Below are 16,952 nucleotides of genomic sequence, written 5' to 3' on the forward strand. Positions count from 1 at the left end.
AATAATAACAGTAATCAGCAATGGCAGCCCAATGTTCACGCTTTCTCTGTTGGAGGAAGTGGTAATTGGATTTCCTAATCGATATCAGAAATATATATATAGACATGCAATTAATTGCGTTGCTGTGATTGGAATGTGTAGTTGCTGGTAAGGAATTTGAGGGAGAGAGAGAAGGTTATGGCAATGAGTCCAATGAGGAATGGAAAGACAGAGTGGAAAAGTGGAAAGCGAGGCAAGAAAAGAGAGGAAATGTGCTCAGCAAAGACGATGTAAACAACGTTGAAGCCGATGAGGATGATTACATGTAAGTCTCAAATCACCTCTCAATAAAAGAATAAATAAAAATTACTCACAACTGAATAACAAGAGTAGGCCAATTTTTATTTATTGAGCTATGATTAAATGGACAATCTTAACATTAAAGTTGTGTACTTGAAAAAGAAAGACAAGAAAGTCACCAATAATCTCCACAAGAGCAATTCCCATCTTTATGATACTAACTGAAGAATAGAAGTAAAATGAAACAAGGTGTAGTATAATTGTTGAAAGAAATTACCAATAATCTCCACAAGAACAAACTCCATCTTTGAAATGGTGAAACCTACTAGCGTCCCTGAGAACGATTTCTCTCCTGGCGACCAAAGCGATCAACTTGATCGCGGAGTGGCAATCGCCGCTGACCCGATGGCCCTGCACGATCTGCAGCGGCGGCCCGTCGGAAGTACTGATGATCCCGAACGAGATCGCGAGTTTCTCGCTCTGGTGCGACGACCGTTCTTCGCGTTCGTCGAGCACAGAGTCTCGCTCGGGGACGTACCCGAGCTCTGTGATCTCGGCCGTCAGTTCCTCGAGTTTCCGGTAGATTTTTTCGGTTTCCGCATGGGTCTTGTCTCCAGACCGAAACACGTGAGCCTGTTTCTTCACCTCTATCCAAGTGTACGCCGGGAAAATCCTCAGACCCTTCCTTTTCAGGGTCTGAAGCACGGAAGAAGCTTCCATTGCCTTTCCTGTGGCCTTGTATATGTTCAAGAGGACTAGATAGCCGTTGAGCAATTCCGGCTCCATTCCGTACATCTTCTCGGCTGCGATTCTCCCGAGCTCCAAATCCCCGTGGACCCGGCAAGCGGTACGATTACGGGCTTCCAACCAGCCTTCTCTCCCGAGCAGCTCGATCATGCACGCGTAGTGCTTCGCCCGAGGCTTGACCTTGTGGTATCTGCTCATCGACTCAAAGATCGCCCAGCCTTGATCGGAGAGGCCCGAGTAGGAACAAGCCGAGAGGACCGCGAGGAACGTGACGTGATTGGGGATAGTCTTCCGGTTGTTCTCCCTCGTCATCCTCTCGAAGAGCTCGATGGCCTCGCTCCCGAGCCCGTGGTTGCCGTACGCGGCGATCATCGCGTTCCACGTGATCACGTCCTTGAGCGGCATTTTGTCGAACACGTTGCAGGCGTCCTCGGCGCTGCCCCACTTTCCGTAGAAGTCGATGAGCGCGTTGTTGGCAACGAGTTTGAATCCGTAGCCGTGGCTCACGAGGTCGGCGTGGGCTTGCTTGGCATGCGCCAGCGAGGCGAGCCTCGAGCAGATCTTGATGACTATGGAGAACGTGAAATGGTTGATTTTAACGCCCGACTCTCTCATCTCGTAGTACGAACTCGGGGCTTCCTCGGTGTATTCGTGGAGCGCGTTCGCTGCGATGATCGAGTTCCAAGCCACCGTTGTCTTCTCCGCCATCCTGGAGAACACGAGCCGAGCTTCTTTAATGGAGTTGCACTTGCTGTACATGTTGATCAGAGCGCAGGCCACGAAGGCATTGTCCACCACGTTGGACTTGACCGCGCAGGAGTGAATCTGCCGTCCGATCGTCACGATTCCGAGGCCCGAGCAGGCTCGAATCACGGTGGCAAATGTGTGGGCTCCGATCTTGGAGAATTTCTCGTGGATCTCGACGAACAGACTGATCGCCTCGGTGAAGCGCCTCGACTCCACGAGGCCCTCGATCATCATGGTGGATGAGACCAAGTCCCACTCGGGCAATTCGTCGAACAGTTTACCTGCGTCGATCATCATCCCGCACCTCACGTGCATATAAAGAAACCTCTTCCTCATGTGCAAATCCAATTCAAGGCCAGTCCTGGAAACGAATTCAGAGAGATTTTTCACTCCTCTAATGGAGTTCAATCCGATGCAAGCCCTTACCAGTGAATCGAGAGTACTGGTCCGGATTCCATTACAGCCAGCGATCTCCAAAACCCTGAAAAGTTCGAGTGCTTCTCCGTATCTCTTCCCCGAAACAAGCTTCTCTATTTCATCGCAAATCCCACTCATCGACCTCGTAGCCACCTTCGGCTCCTCGATCGATGCCGTTTTTTTCCTCTCGCCAACGTCCACCGCGAAACGTTTCGCCTCCGGGCGTGGCTGGAGAGAGCACTTTGCGCGGGGAGCCACAGCCTTCGGCGGCGATATCAGAGATCTCCGGCGCTCGAAGGACCGAGTATCGGAGGAAGAAAAACCGAAGACGCAAGAAATTGTGGCGGTTCGAGATCCGAGCGAGATTTCCATGGCTATAGAGATAAGATTCGTAGCTTTGGAAACACACGCAGAGTATTGGAGCTGAGGGACTTTGGCTGGTTGTGTTTATTCGTTGGTTTTATTTAGCGTGTTTCTGTTTTAAATTTCTCATTGTTTGTTATTGTTGTCGTTTTAGTTCGAGGCTTTAATGAATTGCAATACGACTTGTCGTGTGGGCATAGTCGATTGACGTTTGTTAAAGCTGATAGTTTTTGTATTTAAATACCTTTGTACTCTGATTATTTTGAATCAATGAAACAGTATTTTTTCTTTCATTCTTGGATCGGATTCTCAAATCCAATATGGTACCAGAGCTTTTCCGTGATCTCTGAGAATCTTGATCTTCTTTTCTCATCTCATCTGGTTCCTGGATTCTTAATCCTCTGCTTCAATGGCGGACAATCAATCCTCGACGACAGAGATGCCTTCCACCGGAATCACCGAAAATCCTCGCCTTAGGTCGACCTTTGAAGACCAATCCTCGCCGTACTATCTTCATCATTCAGACTCTTCTGGAGGTAGCCTTGCCTTGACAGGTACCAATTATATGCCATGGAGTCGATCGATGCTCATTGTCCTTGAAGCAAAGAACAAGTTAGGGTTCATCGACGGCACGATCTTGAAGCCTTCGCCTGAAGATCCAGATCTTCTTCGCTTGTGGAGTCGAAACAATAGCATGATTATCGCTTGGATAATGAATTCTGTGAACAAAGAAATCGCTTCAAGCATTCTTTTTGGAGGAACTGCCAGAGACATTTGGAACGATCTGAATGATCGATTTCAACAAAGAAACGGGCCAAGAATCTTCCAATTAAGGCGTGAATTCATCAACCTATCACAAGATCAACAATCCATCGGTGTTTACTTCACAAGACTCAAGGCTATTCATCAAGATCTTTGTGATTTCAAACTAGACTGTACGTGTCCGTGCACTTGTGGAGGAAAGGCCAAATTGAGTGAATTCGCTGAATCGAAATATGTTATGCAATTCCTCATTGGATTGAATGAGAACTACACTCATGCTCGGGGTCAAGTCCTTCTCATGGAGCCGATTCCACCAATAAGCAAAGTCTACGCCATGTTGTCTCAGGAAGAGACTCAAAGATCAGTTGGTTTGGATTCCTTGTCCTCTAATGATCAATCCAACTCTCTTGCCATGGCGGTTCGTGAAGACAACAAGAAGCTCAGAGGAAAAGAGAAGTATGTGCACACACTGCAAGATGTTTAGTCACACAGTGGACAAATGCTACAAAGTGCATGGATATCCCCCTGGTTACAAGTTCAAATCCAAGAACCAAGCCAACACGGTTGAAGGATCAAGCAATGGCCATGGAGGAGGTCCAGACTATTCAGCATCAACAGTCACTTCTCACCTGTGAAATCCCAATTTTTTTAGTTTAATTAAAAAGCTAAAAAAAATTGTGTTCGAGTTACGTTAGTTTTTTTTTATAAAGTAGTAGTGAATGATTTATTTATGTGGTAGTTTTTGAACTTTTATTTTTTTATGTGTGTTTTAGAGTATTTTTGAATTTTTACTATACTCTTTAGATTATAAAATATGGATATATATATATATAAAAGTTATATATTATAAATAAATTATGTGGGTATAAATATACATACTTAACATATATTTTATGTTAATATATATATATATATATATATATATATATATATATATATATATTATGTTTATGAAGTAAAGTTAATGTTTTTACCTATAATTAATATATATATATATATATATATATGTATACATATATAGTAACGTAATACATATTAGGTTATACACGTAATACGAAGCATATATAGTATTAGGATTAGATATTTATTAGGTTATACACGTGCATATAAATATATATATATATATATATATATATATATATATATATATCATGAAGGCAGTAGGATTTTATACGTGTATATAAATAAAAATATATATATATAATAATAATTAATATATTAATATTAAAAATAAGATTAGGGTTTGGGCTTTTAAGGTTTGGGCTTTTAGGGTTTATTTATGCCATATTTAAACATCCCATCATCTTCTTTTAACGCTTCTTCTCTGCTCTCTCTCCTCCATCCCTCTCTTGGTTTGAAAAATTCGTAGCTCCAATTAGGTATGCTTTCTGTTCTCTCTGTTTCGGATTCCTTGAAAACGGTTTCTTAAAACGCTTGTGCTGGTTTCAAAAAAATTGTTTTTACGTTGATTCTTTTTGGAAAAGTAAGTTTTAAGTGTCTTCTATCTAAATCTGCAATCGAAAAATATTTTTATAAAATACATAATATTTTCCGATTATTTTCAAATCAGCGCACAGACCTGAGACCTATTCCCAATTTTCAGACTTTAAACGCTTACTGTGGATTCAACAAATTTGGTTTTGCATTGATTCTTTTTGGAAAAGTTAGATTTAAATGTCTTCTATCTAACCCTTTAATCGAAAAATATTTTTATCAAATACAGAATATTTCAAAACGGTGCGCAGACAGTTTTTGACAAAAATTTTAAAGTTAGATTTTAGCACTTCTTTTATTTTTAATAAATAGTTAAAAAATTAATTTGTCCGTGGTGCCTTTATAAAAAGTGATCAAAATTATGTTTTATACGTACTGGAATTTTTACAGAATTTTTCTCAGAGTTTTAATTTTTCACCGAAACCCTAATAGCCTAGGGTATTTTGGTAATTTCACTTTGAAAGTCGTTTTTGAAAATTTTCAGAACCTGATTTGTCTTTAGAACTTCTTCAAGAGTAGCTTAATAATTTTTTTTCCATCGATTAGGTTCCGAGTCGCATAGCTTTTCCGACCCGTCTAGTTTTCCCGAGTCGTCCTCGACCAACGGTCGTAATTTTCTAAACGAAGGTGAGAATAATCTCACTGTAACACGGATTATTTCAAAAATATACTAAGTATTATGTTATATGAAGTATTTATGTATTGTGTGAATTTTTGTGTATGTGTTTGTACAGAATGTGCTTGGTATGATATGGTATGACGATATGTGAGTTTATGTTATCTTATGCTGTGTATTAGAATATCTATAACACGTCTTATCTTGCTAGCTATGTTATAATGTATGTTTTTATCTTATGTCGCTCATGCTTTTAACGTAATAAACACGATTAATAAGCTAAGTAAGCAAGAGAGTTGTATCGCCTCGAACTACGGAGGTAGCTAGAGGAATTTCTCGAGCCGAACTACGGGCTCACGTTGAGAGTTCCTCATATGTTTATGTATGTGACGGGGCGTTCTATGGGAGGTCGCAGCCCCATGGTTCGTTTCCAAAGTGTACACTGAAATCGGTACGACTACTCTAGGGGACCCCGAACTAAAATACGATAGACTTTTAATAGGGTATCTCATGTCACGGTTAAATTTTAAAGTACTAATAACCGGTTCACGCATTTTATTTTATTGCTTAAGTTTTGTGAGTTATAGTTATTCTCGCTGAGCGTTAGCTCACTCTATTGTCAAATCTACGGGATTAAGCTAATTTAATACACAAATTTCACTAGCACAAAGAAAACTTAGGAAAAATGAAGAATGGTTGTCACAAAACTTTTTTGACGAGTTAATAAATAAACGAAACGAAAACAGACAGATTTTATGGATAGAGAGGAATAAGGACTATGGCTTCACGAGTTCACTAAATGGTTCGGATTCATGGAAATTATGCACGATTATATTATCATTCACACTTTGCTATTACCAAATTTCTCTCAAGCATCTAGCAACCTAAACCTATGCCGGAATTTTATCTATCAATCTCAACTAATAAAAGATGGGCAAGCATTAAACACAAGAGCATACGCACGATTCTATAACAGCCTAGGAATGTATTATAGTAATTCAAATCATGCACACAAATAACATAATCTTTCTCAAGCATTAAGTCAAAATTAAAATCATGCACAAGGTAGCTAATCCTATGCAAGCATTAAGCAAAGATTTGAATTAAACAAAGAAATTAGAATGATAACAATTCTTCAATATTATACTAAGGAATCCATCCCCGTTTCATAAACTCGCTACACCGTAGCCCTTAAGGAGTTTAGTGCATGGTGACGAGAATAACATAAAGAAGAGAAGACAAAAAAATAATAAAAAACAAATACACAAACGACATAATTTTCATTGATAAAAATTGGATTCAAGAGATTAAGGGAAGAAGAATAAAAGTGTAAATCGTCGATGAACGGAATTGATAAAGATGGCTTTCTAATCTCTATATCTCAAAAGCTATCAAAATCAAAGTAAAACGCAAAAGAGAAACTACAATAATCTAACAGTGATGTTTTTAAGTCACATGAGCTCTATTTATATCTGTGGAGACTATTTTCATAGCGATATGGACCTTTAAGTGAGATCCAAAGGCCCAAATTTGCTCAAAAAATGGGTAACACGAAGTCATCGCACCGTGCGAGTGGTCGTCGTGCCGCGCTGCTGAAGTATCGTGCCGCCATGCTCATGTGACAGCTTTTTATGGTACCGCGATGTGAATGATGGCGCCACGCTTAGTCAACCTCCCAACGTTGACTTTTTCAAAAGACTTCAATTTTGTTCTGTTTTGACTCCTGTTTACTCGTTTGATCGGGGAATGACTCCATAGAACTTTTTGATAAGCTCATTTGCTCATTTGTACCTGTAAATCATAAAAAACACACTAAAAATTATTTTAAAAAAACATTTGAGGACTCGTTAGTTTTAAGTCGGGAAATAAAATTAGACGCACCCAGGCACGGATCTAGGTAGGGGCCAGTGGGGGCACGTGCCCCCATTAAAAAAATCGGAAAAAAAATTAATATAGAATTAGTAAAATGGTTAATATATATTTAAATGTGTTTTACAAATATATATTTACGTTTCTCCACATGTTACAAAGAGCAGCGTCAAGGGATCGAATCTCAGTCTCTCCTTCTTGATAATTTTTTTTAATCAATTCTCTTATTAGTTTTATTGTTTTAATTAAAAAAAATTATATTATTCTATGTATTTATTGTTTTAATTCTTTTTCTTTATCATATTTTTTCTTAATCAGTTCTCTTTAATTTTCAATGATAAAGAACAATGTGCACTCATATTTTTCTGTAAATTCCAAACTCATCAAATACTTTATTAATAATTCTATATTTTAATTAAAAAAAAACTAGATTATTCTATGTAATTTATGTTGTGAATTCAAGAATGATTTGAATCTTAGGACTTATAACTTTGTATAGTTTCCTTACCATTCTTAACTGGATTACAATTTTTTTTAAATATAATTAACTCTATTTTTCCCTTCATTTTATGGATCACGTATATACTTTATTGAGAAAAGAAATAGTCCATTGGTTCTTTGATGATGCATATATAAAATATAATTAACTATGATTAACTATTTTAATATATTTTATAATTATATGAATTATTTCGAAGTTCCTATTTTTTAACTATGCCTTTTTTAAAATATAAATTTAATAAAAATTATTAGTTTGAATTTTAATCGAATTTAGGAATTTTATACACAATCCACTTGTATATCTTACCTACATTGGCCCATATTCTTCTCCAATCTGGATTTTACTCACGTCTTGAATGAATTCAATGACATATTCAGAATAATTAAAATTTAATATGATAAATTTTCATTTATTCTTCACACTGGATATCAAAATATTATTTGTTCATATTAACATAAGTTGTTATATTACTTTGTTAGTTTCAAAAAATGATTTTTGTTGATATTGTGTACATAATTTTTTTAAATAATTTTTAATGTTAAAAAATTAAAAATTTATTATACATTGATTTTATTTGTGCCCCCACTAGATCAGGTTTCTGGATCCGTCACTAGACGCACCTGTCAATATATGTATATGTACGTCTGTGTAAACTCATTTTCATACGTATACTGCATGATTGTAGCGTCAAATGAATCAATAAGAAAAGAAGAGGCCAAGAAGACAATGTTTTCCCTATGAATAAAAAGAAGAGGGCCAAGTATTATTATATTATATCTTGTTGTTGCAATAGTAAAATAATTTATAGTCAAACTCTTGTCATGTTCTCCAAAATCAAGATGTAGAGCTGGAATCCCTGTAAACATTTTTATGGAACAAAAGCATTCAAGGAATTTGAAAAGAAGTTACATGTAGTTCATTAATGAAATGCTCTGGATAATATTTTCTAAATGTTTGAACGGTAATATATTAAGGATTAAGTACATCATATTTCCTCTCCCCCTCCTCACCACTCTTATTCATGTAACGACACGCCTCTTTAAGTTTGAAAAATAGCATTCGTGTCCTCAAAATCTTAAATTTGTGAATATGTTGTCCTTCTATTAGCATTACTTCACGGGGTCTGTCAATTATGCACATGAATAGTATTTTGAGAGAAACTACGAGAATACCCTTGATTTAGATTAAATTAACAAACAAAAATTACATAAGTTTTTGTCCTTGTTTTATATTGAATAATTAAAAATCTATGATAAAAAAAAAAAAAAAAAAATTGAGTTCCCTCTCCCCCGCCACATATAACTCTGGCTTCGGCGGTCGGCAACGACGTGGAAAGAGGAGTGAAATTTGAGGAAGCAGGGGGTCTGAGAATATTTTGACCAGCCTACGTGTGTCTTTAAAATGATTTTTATTTATTTTTACTCTTCTTTTTCATATTTTTATTTTTATTTATTTATTATCTAACAGATACTCCCATCCCTACAAAGCTTATAGTGCTAGAATATAGTCAATCATATATGAAAAAAGATAGCAAATGGTCTTAAAAAATATTATGACAAAAGATGCTTAAAGAACTTTATTTTCTACTATGTTAAAATTTTTATGTTTTTAACTAGTTGCTAGTACTAGGTATATCATGTTACAACTTACAACAACAGCAAAAAAACAAAAAACAAAAGGCATTTCATTGATTTGGACCAATTTTACTCGCTTTCTTCACTGATTGTTTACAAAAGTAGCTCAAAAAAAAAAAATTTAATTGAAATGGACCAACTTAAATCCACTTTCATTCACTTATGATGCTTTTATGATTTTTATTTTATTTTTTAAATATGGACCGTCGGATTAAAAAAGCCAATCATGCGTATCTCATCTTCCAATTGTTTGCCTCGGTGAATTGAAATATTTTTCACGCCGTTTTATGTTAGATGTTTTAAAAAATGAGTACCGGATAATAATGTTATACATAATCCGGTATAAATTGTGGTCTAAATTTTTGAAAATGCGCTTTCATTTCATCTATACGACAACACCAAAAATTAATGATAGTTTTAATTTTTTATGATATAATTTTAAATATTTTACTAAAAATTTAAATTTTTTTTATTATTTTACTATTTTATATAGTAGATCCCTATTATTTTTCCAAAAAAAACTTACTATCCCCATTAGTCGTACTCACGGGCTTTACGAATTCGGCCCAGGCTACTAAGGGACACAGCCCAACAGTGTTTTTGGGATTCGAAACCCAAAGTGATCCCAACCCAAATCCAAAGTCCAAGCCCGTTGTAATTGATAAAATAAAATAATAAAAAAAAAATTGAGTTCCCTCGCCTCCGTCACCCGGCTTCAGCGGTCAGCAACGACGTGGAAAGAGGAGTGAAATTTCTCGCGAACGTAGAGCCTAGAGTCTGAGTTGGGGATTTCGCTTTCAATTTGAATTAGGGATTTCTAATGCACAATTCATTTTGGGGTTCTGAATTCAGACTTCAATTTTGCCCAATTTATTCTTCAATGGCAACCACACCGGAGTTTACTCTATCGCCGTCGCAGAACACGTCGTAGGGCTCAGCAGTGAACTCCCAGACTTATGCTCACCTTCCTGTTATTCTCCGGGATAAAGCGAGCCATCGTCTTCTTTGGAGAATCGGAATCCCTCGCCTTTATTTTTCTTCCATTAAATAATTTATTAATTGGTAATGGTATATTCGCTTGTAGAATTAATAATATATTAGAATCAACTAAATTTATTAAATCACATATTTGTCATCAAAAGTACATATACACAGTAACACAAGTGTAAAATTGCTTTGATCAATTATTTTACAACCCACAACTACAAAAACAAATTTTAAAATGTTTTAATATCACATTTAGTTTTTTTTATATATATAAAAAAATATGAATTTCAAGATCCATCTATAGATTAATGCATAAATATTTGGAATGAAAATTTTCATCCTATAATTTATGTTCCACAGTGTATAGAATATGGAAGTAAATTTTCATCCCAATGGCTTAGGATTTCATGATTTCTTCATTATTATCAGTACTTTTGTCCATTAATAAAAGATACATAAATTCAATTTTTTACACTTTCGTGTGCGTTACCGGCCCGAGGGGGGGGGGCAATGGCCCAAGGCCCCCCAAGGAAGAAGGCCCATTTTTTCGTTTTTTTTCTTTTAAAGAAAAAGCCCTTGTTATCTCACTTTTGGGCCTTCGAATTTTTTTAAAAAGGCCTCCTTCGAATTTTATATTGAAATCAGGCCTAAGTTAAAGTAAAAAAGATATGACAAATAGACTTTTAATATAAAATTAAGTGAGTTATTGGTGTTATTTAGTTGATTTTTTTAAGTCAAATTAGGGCTCTTTTTTTAGTTTATTGTCTGTTTGTTTTTAAACATATGAATGGATAGATAATTTTTTTTAGTAACAACAAGCCTACGGTTTTTGATAACTTTCATTGATCAAGAGAAGCCAACATTTTTTATATAGTTAAATAAGTAATTCCTTCTATTTATACTAAGTTACTAAAACTGGTTTCATTGAGTTTTTAAAGGCCATAAAAAACAAGTGATTAAAGGGCTGAGAAAAATAAACGAAGATAAATACAACTAAAAGAATTCTCGTTTTTATACTAAAATATTTAGTTGTATCGCAAGTTTTTTTAGGAATTTTATTTATCATAATTTTACATAGTTTTTTTTTGTTTATTTAAATATTATTATAAAATGCCTCTTTTTTACATGTCGCCCAAGGCCCCCGAATACATTGAGCCGCTTCTGCATATTTAACTAGATTTCTCTTTTCAGGTTTTAAATTTGAACTAATATACAAAGAATAATAAAAGCCATGTTTTAAAAGATCAAGCAATGTTATATCAATAGAATAAAGCAATGCACCTACAAATAATAGAATAGCTGAAGCAATATGAGTCTGAGCATGTATATTCTCAAGAATCTCAACAAACCATAAGTGTGTCCCTAAAAAGAATTTTATTTTATTTTCTCTTTCTCTCTCTCTAAAAAAAATCTCTAGCCTTTATTCTCCATCCTACAAACTCTTTAGATATAATGTGACCATAAATGTGTCCCTTAAAAAGAATTTTATTTTATTTTTCTCTTTCTCTCTGTTTAAAAAAAATTCTAGCCTTTATGCTCCATCCCACAAAGTTTTTAGCATATAATGTGACCATTGTTGGGAATATTGCCCACTTGAAGATAATGAATAAATAATTACTAAATTCGTTAATAAGATTACTTTATTAGCATTATATGATTAGTGGGTTGAGTTCTAAACAATTAGAATCAATAACAACTATCTTCCATAGTCTCCGTATCAAACTGAGTCACGTGATGGGCACCTGAGTTCGGGTGGTGAGCTAAAACGAGGTCGATGACTGATATACGCCTGGAAAACTATATCTAAAGTCATATATGTGGAACACATAGGTGAATGCTGATCACTATGTGGGAGCATTCTACACTTGTGGTAAGTGTACGACTTGGACAGGTCTTGGTTGTAGATGTGTCATTTAATGACCGTTACGACACACTAACCGAGGCCACTATGATGGTCACAGTGACACTTGATCTAAATCCTAAAGTGATCATGGACACTGGGTTATGTTACTGAGCTCTTTGACTCATTCGCTAAAAGGCTATTCATGATAATCACAGCTTATGTATTGGGAGTTTTATCAGAGCATAATTCGAGTGGGAAATGATTTACAGATACGGAATCCAGCCTTCCTGAAAGATGGTTAATGTTCTCTCACCTAAGGGTTGATTCCAGAACCGATAGGGTGCTAGCACTTTCGAAGTAAGTAACGTTCGAAAGAATCTTTCGCTGGGGAAGCAACAATGCTTAGGGATGATATATGTATCAAGAGAAGTGTTAACCGCGTTTTTGGGTTTACACTAAGAACCGTCCGTGGTTCGATCTAGGGCCGGACCCTATGACCGCACGTAGGTTGGGTTTGGTGAAGTTCTTATCTTCTCGTCGTGTTCTTGTTCTTCGGATCTTTGGGTCTCCGGGTCCTTGAGTTTCCGGGTCGTTGGATCTTCCGCGTTCACCGTGTTCTTCACGTTCTTTATTGAGTTCTCGAGTCTTTGTTTCTTTGAGTCTTCAACCCTTTAAATCTTCCACGTTCTCCGTGTTTTTCACGTGTTTGTGTTCTTCGTGTTCATCGTGTTCTTTGGATCTTCAAGTGTCCGGGTCTTCGAATCTTCGAGTCTTGGGTCTTTGGATCTTCCACGTTCTTCGTGTTCTTCGCCGGGTCTTCAAATCCTTGCACATTCACCTAACCATAAGAAAATGTGAATCTAGAGGGACGCGTAGGGTTTTCCCTCGGCGCGTGCTCCGACGCTCAACATTAGTCGTGTTGTATTGTGTTTTTGGTAAACAATTTATACTTGTCTCTATGTTTTCTAGAGAGAGAAAGTGGTGGTGAGATTTTTGTAGAGTTTTGACAAGTTGAGAGAAACTTACCTTGTGTTGTGAATGAATGGGGTATTTATAGGGACCAAGGAGTTTGGTGAAAAGTACTTGATTAGGTGGTGGAGATGGCCGGGTGGTTTTGGCCGAGTGAAGACGGCCGGGTGGTCTTGGCCGAGTGAAGATGACCGGGTGATCTTGACCGAGTGAAGACAACCGGGTGATTTTGGCCGAGTGAAGATGGCCGGGTGGTCTTGGCCGGGTGAAGACAACCGGGTGATTTTGGCCGAGTGAAGATGGCCGGGTGGTCTTGGCCGGGTGAAGATGACCGGGTGGTCTTGGCCGAGTGAAGACGACCGGGTGGTCTTGGCCGGGTGAAGACAACCGGATGATTTTGGCCGAGTGAAGATGACCGGGTGGTCTTGGCCGGGTGAAGACGACCGGGTGGTCTTGGCCGGGTGAAGACAACCGGATGATTTTGGCCGAGTGAAGATGGTCGGGTGGTCTTTTTTGTGGCTTTGTCTTGAAGATTTGTCAAGAAGTCTAGCTTGAAAGCATTCTTTGAGAGTCTTTTAAAAGACATTTCATGAGTGTTGACTCGGAGCTTGGTGCGTGAGTTTGCTTTGTGGGCTTGTGCCTTGTGTATGGACTTGATGTATCATATTTTGCTCTCGGGGTGTTATTTATACCATGTGAAAATAACGACATAACATTAACCCCCCAGTTTCTTGCGTGATTTGTCGTGCGAGAAACTTGTCTTGTGTTCCTTGAGAGCTTTGTTGTCGACGTCTTTTGATCTTGTGACTTGGAGACGTATCTCGTACCAACACGCTTCGTGGGTTGCAGATATGTAAAATGTAACCCCGTGGAGCTTTGTCTCGCAAGACATGACCTCGTAAGGTTGACTTTGTTGGATTGCTTCTCATCAAATGATATCTCGTACGGCTGATCCCGTAGGATTGAGTATCGTGGAACTTGGCCTCGTAAGTTTAACCACATGGGGCTGTGTCTCATAAGCTGTGAATCTCGGAAGACTTCGATCTCGGAATATTGTGTCTCGGAAGCCGTGAGTCTCGGAAGACTTCGATCTCGGAAGATCGTGCCTCGGAAGGCTTGAGTCTCGGAAGACTTAGATCTCGGAAGATCGTGCCTCGGAAGGCGTGAGTCTCGGAAGACTTAGATCTCGGAAGATCGTGCCTCGGAAGGCGTGAGTCTCGGAAGACTTAGATCTCGGAAGATCGTGCCTCGGAAGGCGTGAGTCTCGGAAGACTTAGATCTCGGAAGATCGTGCCTCGGAAGGCTTGAGTCTCGGAAGACTTAGATCTCGGAAGATCGTGCCTCGGAAGGCTTGAGTCTCGGAAGACTTAGATCTCGGAAGATCGTGCCTCGGAAGGCTTGATTAAGGAGTAAAGCCGATGACTTTGTCAAAGGTCTCTTTGTTTGTGCCCGGTCGGATCGTCTTGGTCGTATCCAATCCGGGGTCTTGATTTCAAGCTCACCGGGACGTCTCAGTCGTCACCGAATTAGAGTCATTTTTTCTTTGTACTCGATCGAATCGTCTCGTTTGTATCTGTTTCGGGGTCTTGTTTTGTCGAGGCGTCTCGGTCGCCGTCAACATTGGGTCATTTTCTTTGTGCCCGCTCGGATCATCTCAGTCGTATCCGTTTTCGGGTCTTGTTTTGTATTTCGTCGGGGCGTCTTGGTCGCTTTCGACATGGAGTATTTTGTCTTTGTGCCCGCTCGGATCGTCTCAGTCGTATCCGTTTTCGAGTATTGTTTTGTATCTCGTCGGGGAGTCTCGGTCGCCTCCGACATAGAGTATTTTGTCTTTGTGCCCGGCCGGATCGTCTCGGCCGTATCCATTCCGGGGCCATAAAGTTTGTTTAGGGAAAAGTCTCTGGTCACCAAGGCGATTGCCTTTGAGGTAAGAGTGGATGTCGTGGTGGAAAGCTTCCGTGGGAAAGATTTAAGATCAATCTTCGTCGTATTGAAAGGTTTTCCGCAGAGGAAAAGAGTTTGCTGGTGGAGAGCTCATGGTTGTTCTCGGGAACCCCTCCTTCTAGCGCCAAAATGTTAACCGCGTTTTTGGGTTTACACTAAGAACCGTCCGTGGTTCGATCTAGGGCCGGACCCTATGACCGCACGTAGGTTGGGTTTGGTGAAGTTCTTATCTTCTCATCGTGTTCTTGTTCTTTGGATCTTTGGGTCTCCGGGTCCTTGAGTTTCCGAGTCGTTGGATCTTCCGCGTTCACCGTGTTCTTCACGTTTTTTATTGAGTTCTCGAGTCTTTGTTTCTTTGAGTCTTCAACCCTTTAAATCTTCCACGTTCTCCGTGTTTTTCACGTGTTTGTGTTCTTCGTGTTCATCGTGTTCTTCGGATCTTCAAGTGTCCGGGTCTTCGGATCTTCGAGTCCCGGGTCTTTGGATCTTCCACGTTCTTCGTGTTCTTCGCCGGGTCTTCAAATCCTTGCACCTTCACCTAACCATAAGAAAATGTGAATCTAGAGGGACGCGGAGGGTTTTCCCTCGGCGCGTGCTCCGACGCTCAACATTAGTCGTGTTGTATTGTGTTTTTGGTAAACAATTTATATTTGTCTCTATGTTTTCTAGAGAGAGAAAGTGGTGGTGAGATTTTTGTAGAGTTTTGACAAGTTGAGAGAAACTTACCTTGTGTTGTGAATGAATGGGGTATTTATAGGGACCAAGGAGTTTGGTGAAAAGTACTTGATTAGGTGGTGGAGATGGCCGGGTGGTTTTGGCCGAGTGAAGACGGTCGGGTGGTCTTGGCCGAGTGAAGATGACCGGGTGATCTTGACCAAGTGAAGACAACCGGGTGATTTTGGCCGAGTGAAGATGGCCGGGTGGTCTTGGCCGGGTGAAGACAACCGGGCGATTTTGGCTGAGTGAAGATGGCCGGGTGGTCTTGGCCGGGTGAAGATGACCGGGTGGTCTTGACCGAGTGAAGACGACCGGGTGGTCTTGGCCGGGTGAAGACAACCGGATGATTTTGGCCGAGTGAAGATGGCCGAGTGGTCTTGGCCGGTGAAGATGACCGGGTGGTCTTGGCCGAGTGAAGACGACCGGGTGGTCTTGGCCGGGTGAAGACAACCGGATGATTTTGGCCGAGTGAAGATGGCCGGGTGGTCTTTTTTGTGGCTTTGTCTTGAAGATTTGTCAAGAAGTCTAGCTTGAAAGTATTCTTTGAGAGTCTTTTGAAAGACATTTCATGAGTGTTGACTCGGAGCTTGGTGCGTGAGTTTGCTTTGTGGGCTTGTGCCTTGTGTATGGACTTGATGTATCATATTTTGCTCTCGGGGTGTTATTTATACCATGTGAAAATAACGACATAACAAGAAGTATAACGGAAAAATTGACTTCTCTTGACACGGGTTGAACCTGGAGGATCTTGATCAGGAACTGACTATATCAGTGGACACTCATCACGATGAGTAAATATAATTCTAGTATAAAGTAGAGTTCAGTCTTGGCTTACAAGGTGGAGTATTTGACCAAGATTAGACGAATCGATGGAAAAAGAGAAATGACTATTTCGTCTTTTTCATCGGATTTGTTAAGCTTCTATTACTAGGTCCATAGTCCCCGATTCGGCTCTGATAAAGGCGGATAAATATTGTGATTGACAACATTAATTCTAGAAAATGGGTATTCGCAGAATTAAATAAATATTTATGGTAGAATTGTTTATTTATTGTTTGATCA

General features: G+C 38.9%; 1 protein-coding gene and 1 pseudogene across 1 annotated transcript; one reads left to right on the forward strand and one right to left on the reverse strand.

Moving 5' to 3' along the window:
- Positions 1 to 552: 552 nt before the first annotated feature.
- On the reverse strand, positions 553 to 2,562 carry LOC149387537 (pentatricopeptide repeat-containing protein At5g50390, chloroplastic pseudogene; annotated as a pseudogene).
- Positions 2,563 to 2,962: 400 nt separating this feature from the next.
- On the forward strand, positions 2,963 to 3,799 carry LOC149387538 (uncharacterized). Its single transcript, XM_089622178.1, has one exon. The coding sequence runs from the start codon at positions 2,963 to 2,965 to the stop codon at positions 3,797 to 3,799; it is 837 nt and encodes a 278-aa protein (XP_089478304.1).
- The last annotated feature ends 13,153 nt before the right edge of the window (positions 3,800 to 16,952 follow it).

The sequence above is a fragment of the Urtica dioica genome, chromosome 8 (genome assembly GCF_054948205.1).
Source record: "Urtica dioica subsp. dioica isolate 48M chromosome 8, U.dioica_male_clone48M_v1_H2, whole genome shotgun sequence".
NCBI lineage: Eukaryota > Viridiplantae > Streptophyta > Magnoliopsida > Rosales > Urticaceae > Urtica > Urtica dioica.